We start from the raw sequence: 25,525 nt of genomic DNA on the forward strand, positions 1-25,525 counted from the left end.
TTTTTTTTTAAATTTTGTATTGGGGTATAGCCAATTAACAAGCTTGTGATAGTTTCAGGGGAGCAGCAAGGGGCCTCAGCCATACATACACATGTATCCGTTCTCCCCCAAACCCCCTCCCATCCAGGCTGCCACATAACACTGAGCAGAGTTCCCTGTGCTCTACAGCAGGTCCTTCTTGGTGATCCATTTTAAATATGGCAGCCTGTTTTCCATATAAAAAAACTCTTTATAGGTTTGTTTTGACCATTTTCAGTCAATGCTCTACTCTGATCATTTTCAGATTGTCTAGGTCAGTGGTGTGCAATGGAAATATAATGCAAACCACATATATAGCTTTAAATTGTCTAGTAGTCACTGAAAAGTAAAAAGAAACATGAAATTAATTTTAATGTATTTAATGAATTCATACCTAAAATATTATAATTTCAACATAATTAAGATGAGAAACTTTACTGTCTTCATAGTACAATGCATATTTACATTTTTCCAGCCACATAAACGTTTTCCAGTAACTGAATCAAGTATCGGATTTAACATTTATTAAAATGAAATAGAACTAGTTAACTCCATCACACTAGCCACATGTGACTAGTGGTTATGTTACTGGAAAGAACAGGCCTAGGTCAAGAGTGGTTTTGTTGTCCTCCCCATGCTAACTTAAGCTGTGATAAAAATTAAAGAAGTTTTTCTTTTACCTTCTGTGGAAGGCAAAATTTTGAAATAGACTGAGAATTTTTTAGTCTACTTCTTTTGGGAAGATTCCTTTGTACTTTCCTCTCAATTATGCTGTGCACTTAAAACTGCTCTTAAAAAATAAAGCCTTTAAAAAAAATGCAACATAGATTTTTGTTGGTGGCACACACGTTGATAGTAATAACAGTCAATCCAATGACGAAGTTTGTTTTACACAAGGTACAAGAGATGAAGACGGCATGGCTAGTTCACCAGGGAACGGTTGCTAGTGGTACCTCGTGAGGGGAGGATGGGACTAATGGGAGCGGTTAGAGGAAACAACAGATAATGAATGTACTAGTACGGAGTGTAGAGCTGTAATTTTATCCTGTATCCCAGTGAGCAGGGGTAAAGCTAAAGGAATCTATCTTTATAATAAAATTCTAAATGGTATTTCTGAAACATTCATCTAGCAAGTGATGCACAGAGTGTCTTAGAAGGGAAACTCGATGCTAGGAGCCCAATTATTCATGCAAGAGAAGGTGAGGCCCTGACCTGGGGATAATAGAGATGGAGAAAATGGGGGCGGACTGAAGAGACATTGAAGTAATAAAAGCAACAAGGTGTTGTGAGCAGCTGGATATGGAAAATATCAAGTAGGCAAGTACCTAGCCTAACTTCCAGGGAAATTGGCCAAACATTTGTACCATTAGCCAAAATAAGGTGAGTGAAATAGGAGACAAGGGAGAGAGGGAGAAAATTCTAGACTGGAAAGGAATCCTAAGAGGTAGTGTCCTTTTACACAAAGAATTCCAGCTCTGGAATCTGAGACTTGGTTTCCAACAGCAATTCCATCATTTTCAACTATTAAGCAAATTACCCCTGACCTTCTAGACCCTCATTTATACTATTTCTTACTTTGAGGACTTTCACGAGGAATGATTATTTATGTATGTTAAATTTACAGAATAAATTAGATGCTCAGTTTAAAAGTATATGTATTTGGATCTGCTGAACGCCTGCACTGGATACTATGCTGACTGCATAAACAGGATGAAACCTAGAGTTTTCTCTCAATCAGATTAGAACTTAATCTTCTGGTCTTTAGGAATAATAGTGTTTTATTTTCTTGGGCTCAAAAAAATCACTGCAGATGGTGACTGCAGCCATGAAATTAAAAGACACTTACTCCTTGGAAGAGAAGCTATGACAAACCTAGACAGCATATTAAAAAGCAGAGACATTACTTTACCTCCAAAGCTCTGTCTAGTGAAAGCCATGGTTTTTCCAGTGGTCATGTAAGGATGTGAGAGTTGGAACACAAAGAAAGCTGAACACCAGAAGAATTGATGCTTTTGAATTGTGGCATTGGAGAAGACTCCTGAGAGTCCCTTGGGCAGCAAGATCAAAGCAATCCAACCTAAAGGAAATCAGTCCTGAATATTCATTGAAAGGACAGATGCTGAAGCTGAAGCTCCAGTACTTTGGTCACCTCATGTGAAGAGCTGCCTCACTGGAAAAGGCCTTGATGCTGGGAAAGATCAAAGAGAAGGAGAAGGGGAGAACAGGATGAGATGGTTGGATGGCATCACCAACTTGATGGACATGAGTTTGAGCAAGCTCCGGGAGTTAAGGATGGACAGGGAAGCCTGGTGTACTGCAGACCGTGGGGTCGCAGAGTCCGGCACGAATGAGTGAACTGAACTGACTAATGAGCCTTCTGCCTCATAGAATTTTGAACCTATGGTGAATGGGCTGACATCATAATCCATTTTTTTTTTCTCATAACACACATTCAGTAATTGGTAGTAGTTACTGCAGCGATCACTATCATATAAAACTCAGTAGCTTTTACGAAAAACTTTTATGTAGAAAACCACACAGCAATATAAATGTTTTATAGCAGGTAGTTTACTTATTTCAAAAATCAGGAAACTGGAACAATCATAAATTACATCCCATGATTAACTTCATGTTTTCAAGTTTCAAGGGAAACACTTTTTAAAAGGAAGGCTTAGCTGGCAAAAACGCATTAATGGAGTTTACTCCTGTGAAACAGATCTCGCAGGTTGCAAACGGGGGTCAAAGAAAATTCCAAATTCATTCTGCAAATACATGTAGGGTCACTAGGCATCCAGAGTCTTCAATCTTTCTGTCCACTGTTAAGACCCATCTTTTTTCAGGACTCTATCAACTGAATAAGAGCAGCAGGTGAAAGAGATAGCAGGATTAAATCTCTAGCGTTGCTAGTCTACCTCGTCTTCCGTTCAAAGTCTGGCGCGCATTTAACTTCCGGGAAAGACGCCCTGGCGCCCACGCCCGCACCCTAGGTTCCCACGCTCCCAGAGGCGGTTCCGGGCGCAGGGGCTTCGGGGCCGCGATCGGGCATGCGTGCCAGTTCCGCGCATGCGTGCCGGCCCCGCGCAGGCACTGCGACTCCGCGCATGCTCAGAGGGGGAGGTCGGCGGGGCCTGGGCGGGTCGCGGAGGCCGGCGCGCCCCGCCCGCTCCCGCAGCCCCGCGCCTCCCTTCCGCGGCTCGGCCGGCCGGCTTCCCCTTCCGGGCGCGCAGGCGGCAGCAGCCGGTGCTCGTTTCTGTCGCTGGCGCTGAGTCGGTTCTGGCAGCGCCTGTGCGGCGAGCATGGCAGCTCGGAGGCGCGGGCCCGCCCTGCGGTTCTGGGCCGCAGGTAGAGGCAGCGGGGGCGGTGCAGGCGGGCGCGGGGACCGTCTCCGTGTGGGGAGAGGCCTGCGCGGCCGCCGAGATGCTTTCCCGTCCCGGGCCCCGGGTCCCGACACAGAGTGGGCGCTGTGGGGCCCTTAACCGGGCGCGGCTCCGCCGGAGACGCGGGCCTTCTGACCGGCCTTCGGGGCGGCAGGGGGTTCGCGGAGCGCGGGCTCCGTCGGCGGGCGTCGAGGGCGCTCCTCCCCGGCGGGCGCGCACACCTGCTCGTCCCTGGGCTCTGAGCCTGGCCAGCTCGGAGGCATCCTCGCCCGCGCGGGCGCGTCCTGGCCGGGCCCCGGGGCTGTGCGGTGTGGCCTGGGGACCGGCTGGTCCTGCTCAGTCTCGGGTCCGCCTCGCCGTCCTCCCCACAATGGGTTCACTCGCACCGTTTAGCTCCCACCGCGTGCCCGGCGCTGCTCCGTGATCAGTGTTAGGAGTCCAACCCAATTTTGTTTCTGTCAATTTGGAGGTGGAGGGGACAATATTTTTGAATGGTGTTTGAAGTTTATCGCTGAGAAGATAATTCCTTCTAGAGGAAAAGAAATATAGACAATGTACCCCCAAAAGATGAGATGGTGAAAAACAGGATGAAATAAAAAATATATTTAAAAGGAACTTCTGTCCTTTAGAATTACTGGCCTAGGTAGAGCTTGCTGTCACCACATGGTCATGAATATTTATTAAACAGGTGAACGACTTATGCTTTTGCCTAATTTGTGTCCTCGGATGAATGGTGTGTTTTTTGGGAGGTTGTAAAAAACTGGAAACGTTTTATAGGTGAATAAGTATACAATGGAAGCCATAAGATAAATTAGCATGTATTTTACTGTATACATCTTGTCTTTTGTTTTCAGTTTTTCTGCTGGATCTGGCTTTGTGTAAAGGACACGTGGAAGATCTAGATGACTCGTGAGTGTATCTTTTTAAATAGTATCTTCATTTCTTCCAGCTGTGATGTTGTATGAATACTGGTATGAGTCCAGTATTTTTTAAAATAACACTTGTTTTACTGAGCACGTAAATCTGTGGTACGTAATTTGCTAATTTTGTTTGGAGGTAGATTTTTTTTGTTTTGGAGTGTAGTTGACTTATATGTTAGTTTCAAGGGCACTACATTGTGTGAATATAATCTTTTAAAAGCAAACAATGGCCAGTGCTTACCTAGCACCAGTTTTGCTCCAGGAGTTGCACTAAGTGCTGTATGTGCACAAAATGGGATTGCACTGGGCAGTTTTATGAACAGTCACAAGAGGAAAAACTGCTGGAGTCTTCTGTTTTACCTGTACATTGTTAGTCACTACTGAGTGGGTGCTGGAATTTGGTAACCATCCAAGTAACACAGCATGAATCCCCAGGCTTTACTTGTCGTAGGTGAGGAGTCCGGCTTTAGACCAGAATCCTGTGTGTGGTTTTCAGGCCTGAGCATAGGCAGTGCCATGGCTTTTCCTGGCAGGGCTCTGGGGGGAAGCTGCTCTCCCCGCACCAGACGTGGGGCACAGACAGTGCACCGCGGTCTCTGGGGTGCCCTGAGCCCTAGTCACAGACTCAGGCCCCCAGGCCAGCCGGACTCCTGTGTGTGCGTCTGCATTCTCAGCCTGGGGCCCCTTGTGGAGTCGTGTTGGTGGGGGCCTTGCCTCAGGCGTTGCTTAGGGAAACCTCCTTATTGAGGGGCTTGGCTGAGACCCTTTCTGCACATGGACTCGGTACCTCTCCTCTCCTGTCCCTTCCCTCATCCCTCCCCTCTGCGTGTGGGTCCTCGGCAAGGCAGACGCCTTTGGTTCGGGCCTCCTCCCGGGTGAGATGCATCTCTCAGTGCTGAGGAGCTGGCAGCTCGTTTCTGGCTGCTGGCCTGCACTGGTGCAGTGAGTGAGTCAAGTCTTGACTCTCCGTTTGGCTGGTTGTCCTTGTTCACCACCCCTGCCCGCAGCAGGGTGCTCTGACGAGCAGAGAGCCCCAGGGTCCCGCGGGGCGCTCAGCAGCCTTCCTGGTGGGTATTGGGCGCCCTCGTGGATTGTTACAGGCGCTTCGATTCTCAGAGAAGCCACTGTTAACACTGAGGTGATTTTGTTAAAGTTCGTGGTGCCCTGAAGGGTGTGGCACCCCAGACCTGCTCCTTTCCGAGGAGGAGAAAGCGGGGGTGAGCCAGTGCACGAGTCTGGGGCCCTGACTCTCCTCAGCTGGGTGCTGCTGAACTGACAGGGTTGGCCCTCCTGTAATGAGCTTCCCAGGTGGTAAAGAAGCCGCTTGCCAGGACAGGAGATGCAGGTTCGATCCCTGGGTCAGGAGGATCCCCTGGAGAAGGAAATGGCAACCCACTCCAGTGTTCTTGCCTGGAGAATCCCATGGACAGAGGAGCCTGGTGGGCTACAGTCTGTGGGGTCACAAAGAGTCGGACATGACTGAGCAACTAAACAACAACAGCAAGAACAGAGTCTCCTGTAAGTGAAAAGCTTGTCTGGCCCACCTTCCTGGCGTCCGCGGCCGCCCGAGCCTCCTGTGAGCTCCTGGGTCTGCGGTGAGGAATCAAGGATAGTCGGCAAGGAGGCCGTTAACCGGGCCCGGCTTCTGGGTTTGTGCTTTCTGCTCCTGCCTGTTGCTGGATGCCTGTGAAGATGAGGCACTGGGCTTAGGGTCGGTCCTGCCCCTGATAGGCGCTCTATTCTGTCCATGACGCTCAACAGAATGGCCTTGTGCTGACTAAGGGACTAAAGGAAGTAGCCAACGAGGATTCTATGCTTGTCAGCTGAACATGGGGACTGAATTATTCTTCATCCCAGAGTGAGCAGACATGCAGCGAATTGCCTTCTGGGCCCGCAAGAGGATGGCACTTGGAAATTCAGGCACCATCCTAGCTTGGGCTGGTGAGCAGGGATTGCCATGGCTGAAGAAGACTGAACCAGAGTGAGAAGGCTGCCTTGCTTGTCTAACCCTGGCCGGGGCTAAACAACTCCCCAGGGACTGATGACCATGCGGGCCAGAGTGTTCTCGGCAGATGGAGCGCCTTGGCTCCTCATCGCCACATAGGGACTCTCTGGATCCTGACTGCAGATGACACTGTCTCTAGGTTGGGTCCAGCCATCCCCATTACACTGACTTGGGCCGCACCATCAGGTCCTGTGAGACCATGTTTGTTTGCTGTGCAGATTGCCCGAGGGCACTGGATCTGGTGATGCCTAGGGTTTGCAGCCCTAGCCCCACATCAGTGAGCACAGTCATGGGTGTACCTGACACCTTCCTTTCCACGTGGGGCCCTGTCTGGGATTCTGTACCAGTCAGCTCCTTCCCATTGATGGGATAAGGGAGAGGCTGCTGCTGCTGCTGCTAAGTCACTTCAGTCATGTCTGACTCTGTGCGACCCCATAGACGGCAGCTCACCAGGCCCCGCTGTCCCTGGGACTCTCCAGGCAAGAACACTGGAGTGGGTTGCCATTTCCTTCTCCAATGCAGGAAAGTGAAAAGTGAAAGTGAAGTTGCTCAGTCGTGTCCAACTCGAAGCGACTGCTGTTGGACTGCAGGGACTGCAGCATCAAGCTCCTCTGTCCATGGGATTTTCCAGGCAAGAGTACCTGAGTGGGGTGCCATTGCCTAGGAGAGAGACTATTAAGCATCAAATGATGGGAGACAGTGGCCCCCGCCCTTTACCTCTGGGTGCAGAGCTTCCTGCAAAGACATTAAGAATAATGGCCATCGGTTAGAGCGTTCTGGTTGAACAGTTTGCTTAAGGTGGCCATGACACTTTCTTGGGTAGCCCCACAAGATGAATATAAAATAGAATTTTTTTACTGTAAACCCCTTAACGGGAAATGGGGGAACCCGCTTGAGAGTCAGGTTCCCAGATCCCACCCAGGGGTCAGGCCTGCCAGCAGACTTCCTAAGGCTCACCCCAGATCCCGCCCTGCTCTGTTCGCTGTTAGGCACAGGTGTAAGTAGAGGAGAGGGGCTCCAAGCTGAAGCATTTATGTTTCTACAGAGTCCCACTTGAATTTTTACTCCTAATTATTTTATCATTGCTTTTGTTTTATTAAGGTGTTAAATGGATAAGATCTAGAGGTCACTGAGTAAAACTTTTAAAGTAAAACTTACTAAAAAATTTGTCCTGTGCCCCCGTATTTATCAATTTGTTATCTTTACCTGTGCTATTCTGTTGTAAAGGGGAAACCTACAGTCAAGATCTGTGTTCTTGTTTTTTAGGTTTAAAGAAAATCGAAAAGATGACATTTGGCTTGTAGATGTGAGTATTTACATTTTTTGTACAGGTCACCCATCCCTCTCCTATTTTAAATGTGACTTTCCGTTGTCCTCACCCAAATACGGTAACAGACAGAACCAGTACCAGTGTCGTAGCCCACTTTTCTTCTCAGGTGGTACTCTCGGGGTTTTTATATTAAAGGGAACCTCAGAGCCTTAGGATCTCTGGTAGGGGAACCTGTTTTTGATGAAATTCTCAGCAAGTCCACGTGTGCATGATGTCTGAGGGAGATTATGGTATGGTTTTATCACAGAATCCACTCAGTATTTCATTTCATCCAAGAGATTGAGAATATTAGTATCACTTGGCAATCAAAGTCATATTTTCATCTTGGTAGTGAGGGAATCAGCTTTGCATCTTCTTTTCCTCGCTGTGACGTTTTGAATGTGTTTAAACCCTGGGATGTCTGGGTGCATTCTGACATGCCTCAGTGAGAAAGCGGGGTGAGTGGCAGGAGAGAGATGGAATGAGACGCACAGAGCTGACGGTCACTGAAGCCAGGCAGCGAGGCGTGAAGCTCCTGGTTTATCTGTCTCCTGTGATATATGTTTGAACGTTTCCATAGGCTGATATTACAAGAGAGTTAAATCTTATTTCATAAAAGTACAAAACAAACAGTTTTTGTTACGCTACCTAATGGGAGGCACCTAAGTACCACCCTGACCATCTGGTGATCCTGAAGAAGGAAGGACCAGGATTTTAGTTTCATCAGCCTGACTTGTCGCTGTGCCAAACTGTCTTACCAGTGGTTATACTTACAGGAGCAGAGTCACCTACTGTACTGCAGTTTTTGCAATAAAAATAAGTTGATGTTTATCATTAACACTTAAGGGGTGTGCATATGATATGTGAAGTGTATTTGGTGGTTTAATTTTATATCTAACATGGACATAACTCATTTGGGAGCAAAGATGTTTTTAATTGTAAATTGTCTATTTTAAATAGGTATCTGAAATAGATATCAGTAGCCATTTAAAATGACTTTAAAGTAATATCAGTGTTGAGTTGTATCCTGGAAGTTGACATGTCTGGATTTGTATGTGTGTATGTTCATTTTGTAACCACTTTAAAAATTATATTTAGACTTTTGGTCCAAAATAGATTATTATCCAGTTGTTTAGGGAAAAAGATTCTTTTACAGTTAAGATTGATATCCACAGTAGTACAGCATCTTAGTGGTTTTCCCTCTCTTTTTTTCCAAACAAGTTTTATGCACCGTGGTGTGGCCATTGTAAAAAGCTGGAACCGATTTGGAATGAAGTTGGTCTTGAGATGAAAAGCCTCGGTTCTCCAGTGAAAGTGGGAAAGATGGATGCTACTTCCTATTCCAGTAAGCAGCTACTCGGTTTATTGTTTTTCTGTTCTCGTAACGCAAGTGTTTTAATTACAGGAAGCAGTATTTAAGGTAACAGGAAGACGAGATTTCAGACTGTGTTTTACAGGTTAGATGGGTTAACTGTTGAACGTGTGATACGCAGTCTCTGTTAATCTTATACTTAATACAGATGTGGAAGTCCCTGTTCCTGCTGGGAGCCCACTTGAGATAATCAGTTGCCTGAGACAACTACAGGAGATGGAGTGGTGAACTCTGGATGTCACTGAGGGTGAAGAAGGAGTGTTTGTTGTCTGAGCAGCCTGAGTGGCATGGTAGAGGAGTCCACGGGAGCTCGAAGGATGAGGCGAGCTAACATACACGCAAGTGAGGACCAGGAGAGTTCTCACATTAGAGAGGGTATTACAGGGAAATCGTAGAGCTGAAGATGGGTTCAGCGAGTCTGTACCAGAGACTACAATGTCTTCAGGCAGAGGCTGGCAGACCGCAGCCCCGGACAGTCTGGCCCCTGCCCGCTTTGTGCATGGAGCTCCGCTGGACCAGAGTCACTTCTGAGTTTACTGTTGTCTGTGTGGCTGTTTTTGTGACCCAGAGGCAGAATCAAGTAGTTACAACAGAGCCTATCGCCCCACAAAGCCTAAAAGCTTTATTATCAGACCCCGTACAGGTAAAGTTTACCAATACCTGTCTTAAAGGATTTGGGAAAAGGCAAAATTAAGTTCAGAGAATATGAGGTGTCACACAGACTCGGGGAGAGCATGGCTCAGAAAGTAGATCAGATCCCACTCTGCTTGCTGCTGTTTCCCGTAGCCCAGGGAACATTTCTTAACATTTACCAAATCGCTAAACTTTAATTTCTACACCAGTAAGTGTTTAATTATGATGCATTTTGTATTGGTTGTTGTGAGATTAAAATGATATAGCACATGTACAATCTCTTGTAGTGTGCAATAAAAAAATAGGTTCCTTTTTGCATTAATTAATGAAGAAAGTGGAAGTATGACATACGAAAGCGTATTTCGTTTTAGGAAGTAAGCTTTGTACTCTGGGTATAAACTTAGAAGAAGACAGACCTATGTTTTAAATCCAGGTCAGTCATCTCTTACTTTTGTGGCTTTGGGGAAGTATTAATCTCGCTGAATGTTAGTTCCCTTGTCTGTAAATGAGAGAGTGATAATTCTCAAGGTTGTGAGGATTGTATTAATATTTCTTATTCAAAAGCCCTGGCACAATGGCTTGCGCTTGTCAAGCGCTGAGGGATAATACCAGACTTTAAGAGCCTCTCAGGTGGAACAAGGTGTTTTGGGTTTTGTCAGTTGTCAATAGAGCGCTAACACACATTTTTGAGAAGGCAGATGATTTGATAAAAATATTTTTGGCAGAAACATGTAGGATGAAAAGAGCAGTTATAGGCAAAAAGATTATCTAAGCTGACTTTTGTATGCATCTTGATATAGGATACTGGGAGGCCAGACTTGAGTGAGTGGCAGGGGAGTAAAGAGCCAGTAATTCTTAATAGACATTTGCAAGGGTTAAATCACAGATGTGATAGATTGACTCTGATATAAAGAAAAACAATTGAAAATAATAGCGTAAGAGTCTTAGCAGAACTCACACTGAACTACATTACCATTACCAGGAAAAAAACAATTACGTTTAATTCTGTGTTTTTGTGTTAGTAGCTGTTCCAACTTTGCGGTGTTTTGCTTTATTGATGCTTGGGAATATGGGGAGCTAGAGTGCAGGTGAGATATTAGAACTAGAATTGTTGAGTCACACAAGTGAACTGCTGTGACTTTAGGAGCGGGTGAGATGGATGGTAAGAAGTTAGAGAGAAGATAGTATGGTTGAGTGGATATTTCTTGAATAATCTTTTACAGCGTTTAAAAAATCATTCCTTTTAACTTTCGTGAAAGGTAATGCTTATGTCTAGGCATGTATGTTGATTAGACGTGCATACACATACACTTGTCTATATAGTAATTCATTCGTTTCACTGAGTCAAAGTCAATAAACTTAAGTAAATTGTCTGGTAGTGTTTGATGTCAGCGATGGGTGCATTTTTCACCTTAAAGATCAAGAAGATGTTTTTTGTGCTATGGAGAAAAATACCATCTTCCTTAAAAAAAAAAGAAAGTTGTTAAGTATTCAAAAACTATTGTTTAGAGATTACAAATAGATTTTTGGCATATAATTCTTACAGCTTTCTTGAATATTTCAGGGCAGCTCAAATACAGGCATTTTAGTAGAACTTGGACTCAAACAGGTGAAGAAATTGAATTTCCATTTCAGGCTAGCTGTGGGCAGTGTTCTGCCTCTAATGGTGGAGCCCTGGACGACTGGCAGTTTCCTGTGTGTCTCTTCCGTCTGCATAGGTGGCTTTGCAGATGGTCACAGCATCAGTGTTTCCCAGCATTTAGTCTGCAGGCTACCTGTATTAGGATACCTTGGTGCTCAGTATGAATTCAGATTACAAAGGCCCACACCTCCCCTACCAAATGAAAATGAGATTGAGTCATGAGAATCTGTATTTTTAACATGGACTTCGGGTGATTCTTGAGTTAGAGAATCATGAAGTAAAGTATAATTTTGATGGATCGTTAAGGGATTTCAGTTTGGCGTGGGATAGGATTATTCAGTGATCAAGTAGAGAAAATCTCTTAAGACTACTTGAGGGTAGCTTAGTTCTCAATCATGTAATTGCAGTGATTGAAATAAACACCATCATATTCAATCCAGCAAGTCTCTGTGTATAGAATTGTTGAATGGGAGAGATTTGAACTTTGCTGATTTATCCTGCAATATGTATTTGGAATTGTATCAGATATTTCTTGATGGTTTGTTTTAACTGTTTATATGACTTCTTAGTGTTATTTGATGTATTATGTCCAGTGTAAATTCAGATGTTACTTTGGCCTTTCATTTTCTACATATTCCTTAAAAAATGAGGACAAAAAGTTCTCATCCAAAAGTTAAAATGTTACGATGTTACCTGTAATCATGTACTGATTTCTATTATGAAACCACTGAAAATTCCACTTATTCCTCTGCCTGAGTGTGACATTATTTTATATAAAGATCATATTTTACCTATCTGTGATGTATAAACTTTCAGGGGCATTTGGCCAATAAGATTCTTATTTTTATTCTGTGATTGCAGATAAATTTGCAGATCAGTCGTATGTTTCTAGAGTATAAGCCCTTCTAGTCAGTGACTGTATTTCAGGGTTGTTCCGACTTGGTCCGGTGGACATTTGGGGTCCGATGATGTTTCGGGGGAAGAGTTTCCTGTGCATGGTCCGATGTTCAGCCCTGACCTTGGCCTCTGCTCACTGGATGCCAGTAGCTCCCTTTTCCTCCCTCCCCCAGCACTGTCAGCTGAAATTCTATCAGGGATGGAAGTTAACCTTCAAAGAACCAAGTGGCTAAAGGGTGGGTGGTATCAACTCCATCTTATAGGCAAGAAAACTGAGGTCGAGGAGATTAAGTGATGGCACAAAGTGTGGAGCTGGGATTCTCTCACTGCAGCCTGTTACGAGAACCGTAACCTCAGCTATACAATTCCACCACCATTTTTCTCATTGATTGCATATTTCATTTTCTTTATTTGATTTGTGTAGATTTTGAGTTATGTAAGCAGTTGCTACTAGCTATACCCTTCCTCTCCAGATCAGTGACATTTGTCTCTGTATTTTGGCACTTAACTAGATGCATTTGAAGGTAATCAGGGCTTATGTTTGCCTGCCTTCTTAATTTGAGGTGAGGAGCATTAAGAACATATTTACTCACATGATCTATATTTTTACTTGAAAGAGGGCAATCTCAATAACGGTATTCAGTTAGAATATCCTTGACCCAGAAGTATTTGCAAATGATATGATCAATAAGGGTTTAATACCAAAATATAGAAACAGCTTATATCAAAAAAACTCAATATCAAAAAAAACTACCTGATTAAAAAATGGGCTGAAGACCTAAATGGACTTTTCTCCAAAAAAGACATACAAATGGTTAACAAGCACGTGAAAAGATGCTTAACATTACTAATTATTAGAGAAATGCAAATCAAAGCCACAAAGGCATGTCGCCTCTCACCTCTCAGAATGGCTGATATCAAAAAGTCTACAAATAACTAATGTTGGCGAGGATGTGGAGAAAACAGTTGTGTACTGTAGGTGGGAATTAAATTGATATAGCCACTTTGGAAAACAGTATGGAGCTTCCTTAAAAAACTAAAACTAGAACTACCCTATGATCCAGCAATCCCACTCCTGGGTATATATCTGGAAACAACGAAAACTCTAATTTGAAAGGATATATGCACCCCAGTGGCAGCAGTATTTATAATACCTTGAGAGTCCCTTGGACTGCAAGGAGATCCAACCAGTCCATCCTGAAGGAGATCAGAATGGGATTTCTTTGGAAGGAATGATGCTAAAGCTGAAACTCCAGTACTTGGTCCACCTTATGCGAAGAGTTGACTCATTGGAAAAGACTCTGATGCTGGGAGGGGTTGGGGGCAGGAGGAGAAGGGGACGACAGAGGATAAGATGGCTGGATGGCGTCACTGACTTGATGGACGTGAGTCTGAGTGAACTCCAGGAGTTGGTGATGGACAAGGAGGCCTGGCGTGCTGCGATTCATGGGGTCGCAAAGAGTCGGACACGACTGAGCGACTGAACTGAACTGAACTGAACTGAGACATGGAAACAATCCAAGTGCCCATCAACAGATGATTGGTTTAAGATGTGAGAAATGTATATATATATATATAGAGAGAGAGAGAGAGGGAGGGAGGCAGAGAAAGAGAGACACCCACACACACATATATACACAGTGGACTATTTAGTCATAAAAAAAGAGTGAAATTCTGCCATTTGCAGCAACATGAATGGACCTAAAAAGTAGTATGCTTAGTGAAATAGGCAGACAAAAAACGATAAATATTGTATGTTATCACTTGTTTGTGGAATCTGACAAAACCAATGTATATATTAATATCAAAACTGAAAGGGACTCACAGATAATAGAAAACCAAGTATGGATGCCAGTAGGGCGAGGGAAGCAAAGAGGGGTGGGATAGGAGCGTGGGGTTAAGAGCTACAAACCATGTGTAAATAAGCAACAAGGCTGTATTGCACAGCACAGAGAAATACAGCCATGTTTTATAGTAACCTTAGGTAGAGCATAGTCTATAAAAATATTGAGTCACTGTGCTGTAACTAATATAATATTGAAAGCCAACTGTACTTCAATTATATATATGTGTGTGTGTAACACTTGATAGAATTAAGTCCTAAGTTAGAGATAGGCACGGATAAATTATGTGTTGGTCTAAGCTCACAGGGCTATTCAAAGACAGGACCTGTATCTTCATATGTATACACCAGGTTTTTATTTTTGTCACCCCTATTGTTTGTGCCATCTCTAATAAAAGCCATTGTTGATCACTGGCCAGAGCCTCCTAGTCACCTCTCTTCATGTTTAAGGGAAAAGGTCTAGAGTTGAAAGAGAGAGGAGGAGAGATTTTCGGTACTATCTGTCACAAATTCACTTTGTCTTTTTCTTGTGTTTTGGTGCGGGGGAGAGAAACCAAAATTAATGATTACTAAAGTGATTGGTAAATCAGCACCCAGTTTTTTAATACCCAACTGTCATAAAAAATATTCTGGAAATAAAAGAAAATGAACAGAGGGAGCAATTATGTGAGTAAATACAGTATACTTTGCATAAGTTAGGATAGTTGTGTAAACATACTGTATTTTGCCTACTGAGAATATTTTATTTCTTTTTTTTCTGTCCCAGTTGCCTTAAATCTGTAAAGTAGTATAGTTTTGATTTTCTATAGTGATTACTATGCCTCTTAAAGTCGTCTAATTCTCTATTGTTTCCTTATTTTCGTTACTATTTTTTGTTCTCCTTAAAAAGATGCCATTGTAGTGACTGTATCTTATTTTAATTTAATGTGGAGATTTCACAGTAACTTTGAAGTAACTGAAATTATTAATACTCCAGGTTGTTACAAAAGCAGAAACTTTTAAAACAAGTAATGTTGCTTTGAGATAATATTTTTGCAATTACAGTTCATGTTTTTAAAATTAAAGTACAAAGCAGTTCTTTTAAGACTCAGAAAACACTAACGGAAGAGATGGGCCTTTTTTTGGAGAAATGTGTCCTGTAAATGAAGTCAAATGAAGAGTGAGACTTTATATACGTGTGGGTATATATATATTTATATATAATTTTTTAAAAAAACAACATCTTTTAAAATAAGTACTTTATAGATAAAACTTACTCTCTTGGAATTTATTTTTTATTTTGTTATAGTATTTTTGTGTAAGTCATAAGTTGGGTTATCAAGTAATTATTTTGTATGAGAATGTCATGTTTTTTCCTTTTTGTGTGTTTACATTATTTTTTAAGAGTTAAGAACAACATATCTATATGGGTTTGTATAAGTATATATTTTTTTAAATAAAAGGCTCATTTATTACTTAGTTTCTCATTTTAAAAAAATTTAGAATTATTTATTCTTTTTCTTATCAAGGCATTGCTTCAGAGTTTGGAGTTCGAGGTTATCCAACAATTAAGCTGTAAGTTGAGTGTTGTATGTTTATATGTGTATTTTTATTAGTTCACTCTACTTACATTTTATTATATTTCTAGTAGCTTCCTTGGAGAATTGAAGACTTGGGTTCAGCAGTTCTTTCTAGGTGCCGTGTGGTTCAGGGAAAGGGATCCATCTGTGCTTTTTCTTTGCACTTAAGTTAATGTGTGGTTTAAGGCTAATTCACCAAATGTGTTTTGAGTTGGACTGTGAGAGGCGCTTAGCAGGACAAAGGTGTACAGTTGTAAATTACAACAGGTCTTTTACCCCTCAGGTGCTCAAGAGTGTATTCTGTTTAACTTGTGAATCCTATCTCGTAACAGATTTTACTTTTCTATAATTAAAATAGACTTGCTTCATTAGAGGTGAAAGAAAAAGAGAATAAAATTGATGGATGTTAGTTATCACCTATAGATTTGACCACATCTGTCACAGAGCATATACAGTAAAAAATATCTTGTGATAATTCTAAAGGCCTTGTTTTGTAATCATGGTTTTATTGAATTTTCTCATGAGTTTAATCCTGATCTCATCCTTATTTTGGTAATATGAAGACTTGAGGAATTACTTGGAAACTTATTTTTGTAATAAAGTAAGTTATTTTTTAATTCCTTGGGTTCTGTGTTGGCCTCCCTCCTTCTCCCACTGTTTAAAAATGTTTGCTAAGCCTCTTAGTTTCCTGTGTTCAGTTAATTATCTTTTTTATTCTTTTGGTTTAATTATAGGTGTTCTGTTGCACTTTCACAACTTTTAAAATTTCAGTTAGTTGGACACAATTCATTGGCAAGATTTTAGAAGATTATCTAATTTTCTAGAAGAGGTGTTTTTAATGCATTGTTTTACCCTGTAATCTTGGTGGATTTATCACGTTACTCTGTTGTATTGCTTAAAATTGTTTTTATCTTTACCAAAATATTAATTCCCTGTCCTTTCACTGACCTTTTTTTTGTTTGTTTGTTTTTATTTTTTTTAATTTTATTTTATTTTTAAACTTTACAATATTGTATTAGTTTTGCCAAATATCGAAATGAATCCGCCACAGGTATACCTGTGTTCCCCATCCTGAACCCTCCTCCCTCCTCCCTCCCCATACCATCCCTCTGGGTCGTCCCAGTGCACCAGCCCCAAGCATCCAGTATCGTGCATCGAACCTGGACTGGCGACTCGTTTCATACATGATATTTTACATGTTTCAATGCCATTCTCCCAAATCTCCCCGCCCTCTCCCTCTCCTACAGAGTCCATAAGATTAAGATAGTAAGACTTATGCTTTGAGTTCCTGACGATGAATGTGTATGTTTTTCATTTATTAGAAGGATAAATATATGCAGCTATCAAACATAGAGTAAAATATTTTCACATAATTTTAGAAAAATATAGTCTTCTTCTTTGCATTTTGAGTTGTTGATCCCCTGAAGGCAGTGTTCAGCTGTTTTTTCCCCATGATTATGCTGCTTCTAAAACTCCATTTACTATTTTGTATGCTGTAATTTGTGTAACAATAGAGAGTGATTATCATTAAATATGAAAACAGTTAATGTAAACTTTTATCTTCTTTTCTTCTTTTAAGATTAAAAGGAGACCTAGCGTATAATTATAGAGGACCACGAACAAAAGATGATATAATTGAGTTTGCTCACAGGGTGTCAGGGTAAGTTTGTATTCTGACAGGCCTTTAGGATATCAGTGTTTGAAAATTAAATGTATTTTAATAAACTGCACTGAATATACATATTTTTAGGTTTTTAAATAAAATTGTCTATGAGGAGAGATAGTGTTGCACAGCATATGCAAAGAGCTTCTCTAGAAAAATAAAGGGGTCCATGATTTATGTTACATACTTGCTGACCTCACTCACATTTAAATTTATTTTGTGTATAGAAGAGCTTTTCCCCAATGGATTTTTTTAATACATTTTCAAGACTTGATTACTTCTAACGGCTTTGTGAACCTTAATTTTTATTTCATGATGGTTTTGCCTTTGTACGACCTGGTTTACATTATTTTGCTCATTGTCTAGTTTCAGTGTTAAGAGATACCCCACAACGTGATGTTCTGAATAGTCTTAGACTTTAATCCCTAGCCTGTGATACGTGTAGATGCTTTTGAGATGTAACTAAGATTCTTTCCCTCATCTTTCACATGCTCCTGTATGCCAGCTGTGAGGTATTGTTGCACATTTTGCTTAGAATATAATGTAATTAGAACCCAGAGATCTTTTTGAGTTTCAGATCTCTGAAGTTTTACTGCTAAGAAAACGAATTTTGTCTTTCCTTTTGGTTTGAATCTGGTGATTTTTTTTTTTTAATTTACATCTTGCTGGCATATATAGAAAGTTGGTGCATATAATTGTTTAGTGGGATTATGTATAACTTCTTGAAGAGAACATTTATCAAAGTAGGTTACTTTGAAAATATAGTAGCTTATGAGTTTGACAGGATGTAATATATTGATAGCTCTAAATATTTTTAAGTTAAATTGAAATACTGGGGTAGATTTGTTGGGTGGCATGATACTATCTAGCTTAAATTATTTGAGAAAAGACACAGAATTAGGAATGATCTTTGAATATTAAAGTTTGCAAAGCTTTGATAAAGTATAATTTTTACTGTATTTTCTTACTGATTGCTTGTTTCATTTTATTTGCTTTGTGAATAATTTTGAGGTAACTTTATATTACATGAGGGGGTCTCTCGTAGGGTTACTTTATTCCCCTGTGGTTTAGATTAGTCTTTATGTTTTGGCAATTTTAAGATGGCCTTCTCCTGATGTAACCAGGACTGAATCTACTGCAAAGGAAATTTCAAGAATCACTTCTGGAGTTGCGTCACTTACCAGTTAATTACTCACGCGTGAAAATAGAGACTAGAATAGAGTGATGCAATGCATTTAAAGAACTGTGCATTTTGAAAATATGTTTGCCTTTGCAGAATACATTTTGTTCTTTTTGCAAATGTGATGGAATAAAAATCTTATAAACCACATTTAGAAGCAGACTGCCTCTTAGCTTTTAATAATTTTCATAAGTCATATGTTTTATAGTCACCTTTGATGTAGTTCATTTCTCAGTTTATTTGGCTTTGAAATATATAATAAAACTTCTTACAGTTTTGTTTTCATAAAATTCTTATATGCTACCATTTTCCATTTTATTTTTCCCTAGAAGAATAACATACCTAGGAACATTTTAGATTTTAATCTTTATAGAGTGTTTTAAAACTACATAGCATTTAAATGGACAGAGTAAGACATAAACATTCTAAATATAATGTTATTAACTCCTAGAATAGTATATTTCACAGTGTGTTTGTGTGAATGATCTTTTGAAAGGGAGAAAAAAAATCACCTCTCACATGGATGGTTTTGTTTTTAGCTGAGGATTCTAAATGGATTATAGTCCCATCTTTGCCTATCCAAACATTGGTTAAGGTGATATTCTCCAGAGGGACATATTTAAAGCTTATTTTTTAAAATTGTAGATCAAATTGTAGGTACTGTATTTTAATAGTGGTCACAGGCTATAGTTTATAAGATTTATGTGGATTGAATGATATACTTAAAAGGCAATTCATACAGTAATAAAAGTTTGTGACATTAGACATGATGGGCTGACATAAATAGAAATAAAGTATGTACTACTCTTAGTTCAAGTACAAGGTTTTTTTCATTTGTTCTATTTTCAAACAGGGCTCTAATTCGGCCACTTCCTAGTCAGCAAATGTTTGAACATATGCAGAAGAGACATCGTGTATTTTTTGTTTATATAGGTGGAGAGTCACCTCTGAAGGTATCAAATGATTTTATTTTTTAATCCATAAGAACAGAATGTATTATAATTTAGTTTTCTGTATAATGAAGACTTTCTTGAAAAACTCAGGACTTATTTCATCGTTATTACGAATACTTTAGTTCAATCTAAGTGTTTTTTATAATAAAAGCACTTTGTCATATACCCTCTATAGTATTTGCCTTCATGAAACAATTGAGTAAAAAGTGGGTGGATGTGGCCTACCTTAGTCTTTCTTCTGTTCTTGACCTATTTATTTAAATTCTGTATTGCTTTTCAGCATTTTGAGACTTTGAGACTGCAACATGCAGTTGAGTGTAATAGGCAAAAGCTCACTGTTTTAAGATTATTGTATACATGTATGTGTATGTTTGCATGTGTGGACATGCACTTATCTCTTCATTAGCAAATTAAATTAATAAATGTAATTTGAGCTTGTTTTATTTAATGAACATTATTTGAAGGCATATAAAAGCACTTAGTTATAATGGTCTTTTGCCTAAGAAACAGTTTATTTATGTTTAATCTTTCCAAATGAAAGGATTTAAGGTAGCAAATTGTCGTGATCTATTAATACTTAGCAATGATACTACTTGCTCTGAATGTTTAATGAGGAATGAATTTTGATCTTGGTTACTGTTTAAAAGTTACCTTTTTTCTGTTTGTATCTTCACAGGAGAAATACATTGATGCTGCTTCAGAATTAATTGTATATACATACTTCTTTTCTGCCTCAGAAGAAGTCGTCCCTGCGGTAATATTTTAAGTTGAATTTTAAGTAATGTGTTAATATGTATATTCAACAACTGTTGATTGTTCTTTAATCATTGTGGCATGCACAGTTTTAAGTCCTGGATTATTGATGACAACCAAAGTCATCAGGACCCTCATACGGTAGAGGTTATGTTCTTGTGGATGGGGAAGTGGATTAAATTTTAGTATTGTAGATGAGTCTTTCTGTGCTTGGGTCCTCGGGAAACAAAGCCGTGAACAAGATATCATAACTGCTTAAAAAAAAAAAAAGCAGCAGTGTAGTCATTTAGAGGTGGGATGGCTGCTCTTGACTGGTTGATCAAGAAGTATCTGTCTGAGGAGAAAATACATTTGAACTGGGACTTACGGGACATGAAGGAGCCACACACAGGTCTGTGGCCAAAGTAAACCAGAAACAAGGACCAGGGGATGCAAATGCCCTGGATGAGAGCCTGCCCGGCGTAGTGGAGTGACAGCGGTCACCACTGCGGCTGTACTGCAGTGAGAAAGACGAGAGGGAGGTAGAGGCCAGTGGAAGCCTTGCAGATCATGGCCACGCGTGCGAAGGGCTAGGGAAGGACTTGGTCTCAAGTCTGTTTTAAGGACATTCCTCTGCTAAGTGCAAAAGGGACTGGATCAGGATGAGACTCAATCAGGAAGATCAGTTGAGCTCTTGAAACAATCTAGGATTTAGGCTTGAAAGGTAGTAAAAGAATTAGGGAGAAGGAGAGAATTATGTTTGGAGATGGAACTGTTTGAGCTTGCCCTAGAGGAAAAGAGATGAATAATAAGTCATTATACGTGTTCTCTGGTTGTAATTCATTTTGATTGAGAAATAGTTGTTCAGGTTCAAACATGAAAAGACTCTAGCTGTGACTTTGAATTGTTCAGTTGCAAAATAAAGAGGTGCTTTAGTAATTTAATAAAAGGATGACTCTAGGTTTTTGGTTTGAACAACTGGGTAGGTAGCTGGTAGTGTTACTTAGGAGCTTGGGAATACTGGGGAAGGAACAAGTTAAGAATTATGGGAGGAAAGATCGAGTTTTGAAGGTTTGTTTTAATTTGACATACTAAGCATCCAAGTACAAACATCAAATAAGTTGTTGGATATAAGGGTTGGGAGTTAAGTCACAGCCGCATAAATAATAAAATAAACTTCTCAAACATGGAGTGCAAATTTGGGGAGGGTGGTGGGTAAAAGGTCCTGGGTCCTAAAGACAGCAGAGAATAATGAGAAAAACTCACCAGTAAAGTAGGAAAACAAGGTGAAAGGGAAGCCAGGATACAAGGTATGTAAGAGAAGAGTGGCCAGTTGTGCAAGATGCTTGTGAAACACCAACTTGAGGAAGGAACAGTGGTGTTTGTCCCCGTGGAGGTAGTTGATGGTTTTAAGAGAAACGGTTTCAGAGGAGTAATGGGGATAGGTGCCTCACAGGTGTGTGATTTCAGGAATGGCTGACTCAGGGATGCCCTTGGAAGGGAGAGACATGGGATGTTCTGAACTGCTCCGAGAGCATCAGTATGGATAGGTGACTAGCGGCGTGCTTGATGGCAGAGCCTCTCCTGAGGGCTTTACCGCTGCCCTTCAGTGGCTGTCTTCATGGTGCTGTGGAATTTTTTAATGCATTGTAACCAGATCATTCTGTATCACCTGAGACATACCTCCCTCCCTTTTAATCTTTCCAGGACAGCTGTCCTTCCTTTTATTATTTTTATTTTATTAGTCGTCTACTAATTTGTTCATTTTTATGTCATGTAGTAATTCTCTGTGGCTTACCCAAGTTACATCTTTCCTGCTCTGATGCTGATTTCTCTTCTGTAATGTTTCTCTTTTGAAATTAGTACAACACAGCTCCCCTGGTAGCTCAGTGGGTAGAGAATCCACTTGCCATGCAGGAGACCTTGGCTTCTATCCCTGGGTTGGAAAGATCCCCTGGAGGAGGGCATGGCAACCCACTCCAGTATTCTTGCCTGGAGAATCCCCATGGACAGAGAAGCCTGGCGGGCTGCAGTCCATGGGGTCGCAGAGAGTCAGACATGACTAAGCACAGCACAGGGCTAAGAAGCAGGCACCCACTGAATGAATTTCTTCTTATTTATTGCCATTATGAGTTCTCATTCATGAACCAGTCTAAGCCTGTTCTCGCCTCTCCCATATGTTAGCATCTCTTATTCTCCAGTGAGGTAGTGATGCCTCCTGGGTTCACAGGAAGCCGACTCACAGCTGCAGTGAAGGAGTCTTTGTCACACGGCCTGAGAGTTGGGGGGAGGATGGGCCTGTGCTGCCTGCTACTTCTGCCCAAGCTCCTCTGCCATTTCAGCGTGCCGCCTGGACCCCACTTCTTGTGATATCTTTGTCTGTTAGCAACTCTAAGAATATTCCATGGTTCCTCCATAGCAGACAGGGCACGTACCAGGGGATGTATCAAGAGGTAACAAGTCCAGTCACTGAATGAGCTTGAGATTGATTGTGTTCTTTTTAACCATTTGTAATTTTTTTGTTAGCATTGTGAGTTTTCCCCCAAGTATCTTTCAAAACTTTTAAAACTCATGGTGACCAACTGAAAAATTTTAACTGTCAAACTCATTTACTCTTCTGGTTTATGCAGTATGTGACCCTGAAAGAGATGCCCGCCGTGCTTGTTTTCAAAGATGAAACCTATTTTGTTTATGATGGTAAGTTCCAGCATTTTAACTGATGTAAAACAAAACAGCTTATGATTAAAATGCTGTGTCTATTACATGCCTTAGATGTTGCTGTCAGATGCACCTACTGTTCACAAAACCCATTAGCTCAGTGACTGCTGGGTTTTCTTACCCTTCAGCTTCATGTTTTCCACTCAGTGGTCTTTCATTCTGAGTTTCCTTACAATAAGTTTCTTTTTCTAATTTTTTAATCAGATCATTTGCCTTCTTTAGAAATGAGCCCTATGCAGTTTCTCTACATTAAAATATTCAGAATTCATTTTAAAAGGGTCTGACATTTGAGACACACAAAGAAGTGGAAGAAATAAGCCATCTTCCACAGTGAAGCCTGCTTCTCCTGCCTTTTCATTGTTGTTGATAATGTCAGGAGCATGGGGATGAAGCTCAGAGGGCGTGGTATATTTCCTAATGAGTTTTAGTTTTATCACTTTCATGTATAATCTTCAGAAAATTTGACCTGGAGTGGAGATTGTGACCCAGTGATCAACTTCTGGTTTTATGTTTATTCTCCTAAGTCATCAATCTGAATCCATAAATGCTTTCAGATTTGTGTCATATTACTCATTTTATAGGTGTGATAACTTGAAAACGTTCTGTTTAGCAAGTGACTGGAAAAGCACATCTTTCAAGAAGTCAATAAAATCCAATCTTCCTTCAAACACGTTGGTAGGCGTTTCCATCAGCTGCTTTTTCATGCAGTTGTGATCATTTTTCAGACTTACATTTCTAATTAGGACAGAATTATCTTGGATATTATATTTCCTGTCAGAGGAAGTATATGATGTTAGAAAAGGGCTAAAATACTGTGTTTGATGTTATATGTGATTTTGTTTTACATAAGAAAAAGGATGTCATAAAATACAGAAGAGCAAAGAAATTAGAGTAAAATAATTGTCTATAAGGACATCATCCAAGAATAATCATGAGCCCAGGAAAACTATGTAGTAGGAGTATATATGTGCCTTCATTTTATCATTCTGTCAGTTTTCTTACATACTGCATTTTTGGCAGTATTACAGTCATGTTGTATTATTTTGTCACCTGCTTCACCCCTTAATTATTGTAATTTTTAAAAATGTATAAATGGCCTTCCTCAATGTGTACCATAATGATTTAAATTACTTCCTGTTTAGGGTATTTCAGTTATTTCCTATATTTTTATTTATTTATCTTTTGCTATGTTAATGATGCTATAATGATGAATTGTTTTGTGTATTAATCCTCTTTTTACATTTGATTGTTTGCTTCGAATAGCTTTCTAAAAATGAAGTTCGTGATTTTAAGATTATGGTCCTGTGTCAGGCATTTTATAAATATTGCTAGATTAAACATTGTAAACATTTTAATGTCATATTTGTACTCTAATTTATTAACTTTGTTTTAAAGAGTATGAAGATGGTGATCTGTCATCTTGGATCAACAAGGAGAGGTTTCAGAATTACCTTACGATGGATGGCTTCCTCTTGTATGAACTTGGAGACACTGGTAACAGCATATGTACAACTCTCCATCACTCTACAAAGCTTTTCCTTAACTGATTACATAAATCTGTAGGAAATGAGTTTTTAATTTCTATTTCATAATATCATTCCTTCTTTCAGACCTGAATGCCAGTTCAACTTTATGAGAATATAGATGAATATTACCAAAGAACATACATGTGGAATAAAGATTAGCTAGAAAGGGTACGTTCGGAGAAGGCGTTGGCACCCCACTCTAGTACTCTTGCCTGGAAAATCCCATGGATAGAGGAGCCTGGTAGGCTGCAGCCCATGGGGTCGCTAAGAGTCCGACGCAACTGAGGGACTTCACTTTCACTTTTCACTTTCATGCATTGGAGAAGGAAATGGCAACCCACTCCGGTCTTCTTGCCTGGAGAATCCCAGGGGCGGGGGAGCCTGGTGGGCTGATGTCTATTGGATCGCACAGAGTCAGACATGACTAAAGCAACTTAGCAACAACATGAAAGTGTTCGTTAAAGAATCAGTAGTGACAGGGAAAACAGAGCCTGGATAATAAGGAAATAAGAAAAAAATAACCACCAGAAACCTGTCCTCAGAAGACTGATTTTGTAATAGAATTTGGAATACAAGTAATGACAACCTTTGAAAGCACACTTCTACTTGTGCGGAAAATAAGGGTGTCAGGTTGGCATGGTTTCTTGAAGTTACATGCTCGAAAATGATCAGCAAAGCAAATATAAATATAGATACAGAAAGAAAGCTGTAAGAAAATAGCTGAATGGTCTCAAATAGATATAAACTACAAAAATTATAAGAAGCCAGCCACGTGTTAGGAAGAAGTGCTTTGTTAGTTTGTATTAATTTTCAACAAAATACTTAACTTTCATCAGTTTGTGAGTTGTGTGAAAGAATGCAGTTTGAGTATATGAATTGTTAAATATTTACCATTATTGGGGCTTTCCTGATAGCTCAGTTGGTAAAGAATCTGCCTGCAATGCAGGAGACCCCGGTTCAATTCCTGGGTCAGGAAGATCCACTGGAGAAGGGATAGGCTACCCTGTCTAGTATTCTTGGGCGTCCCTTGTGACTCAGCTGGTAAAGAATCTGCCTGCAATGCAGGAGACATAGGTTTGATCTCTGGGTTGAGAAGATCCCCTGGAGAAGGGAAAGGCTACCCACTCCAGTATTCTGGCCTGGAGAATTCCATGGACTGTATAGTCCAGTTCAGTTCA

The 25,525-nt window shown here is 40.6% G+C and overlaps 1 protein-coding gene across 2 annotated transcripts in view; it reads left to right on the top strand.

Moving 5' to 3' along the window:
• The first annotated feature begins 3,125 nt into the window (after positions 1 to 3,125).
• Positions 3,126 to 25,525, top strand: part of TMX3 (thioredoxin related transmembrane protein 3) — a 38,398-nt gene continuing 15,998 nt past the window's right edge. The window contains exons 1-10 of one of the 2 annotated variants that reach the window (XM_027525542.1): positions 3,126 to 3,360; positions 4,250 to 4,304; positions 7,587 to 7,626; positions 8,851 to 8,974; positions 15,525 to 15,570; positions 17,155 to 17,235; positions 19,272 to 19,371; positions 20,048 to 20,125; positions 22,734 to 22,800; positions 24,217 to 24,315. In XM_027525542.1, coding sequence (XP_027381343.1) covers positions 3,315 to 3,360; positions 4,250 to 4,304; positions 7,587 to 7,626; positions 8,851 to 8,974; positions 15,525 to 15,570; positions 17,155 to 17,235; positions 19,272 to 19,371; positions 20,048 to 20,125; positions 22,734 to 22,800; positions 24,217 to 24,315 — 736 coding nt within the window. In that variant the 5' untranslated portion in view covers positions 3,126 to 3,314. The remainder of the gene's footprint in view (positions 3,361 to 4,249; positions 4,305 to 7,586; positions 7,627 to 8,850; positions 8,975 to 15,524; positions 15,571 to 17,154; positions 17,236 to 19,271; positions 19,372 to 20,047; positions 20,126 to 22,733; positions 22,801 to 24,216; positions 24,316 to 25,525) is intronic. The other variant, XM_027525543.1, reaches the window with a different exon arrangement.

The sequence above is a fragment of the Bos indicus x Bos taurus genome, chromosome 24, assembly GCF_003369695.1.
Source record: "Bos indicus x Bos taurus breed Angus x Brahman F1 hybrid chromosome 24, Bos_hybrid_MaternalHap_v2.0, whole genome shotgun sequence".
NCBI lineage: Eukaryota > Metazoa > Chordata > Mammalia > Artiodactyla > Bovidae > Bos > Bos indicus x Bos taurus.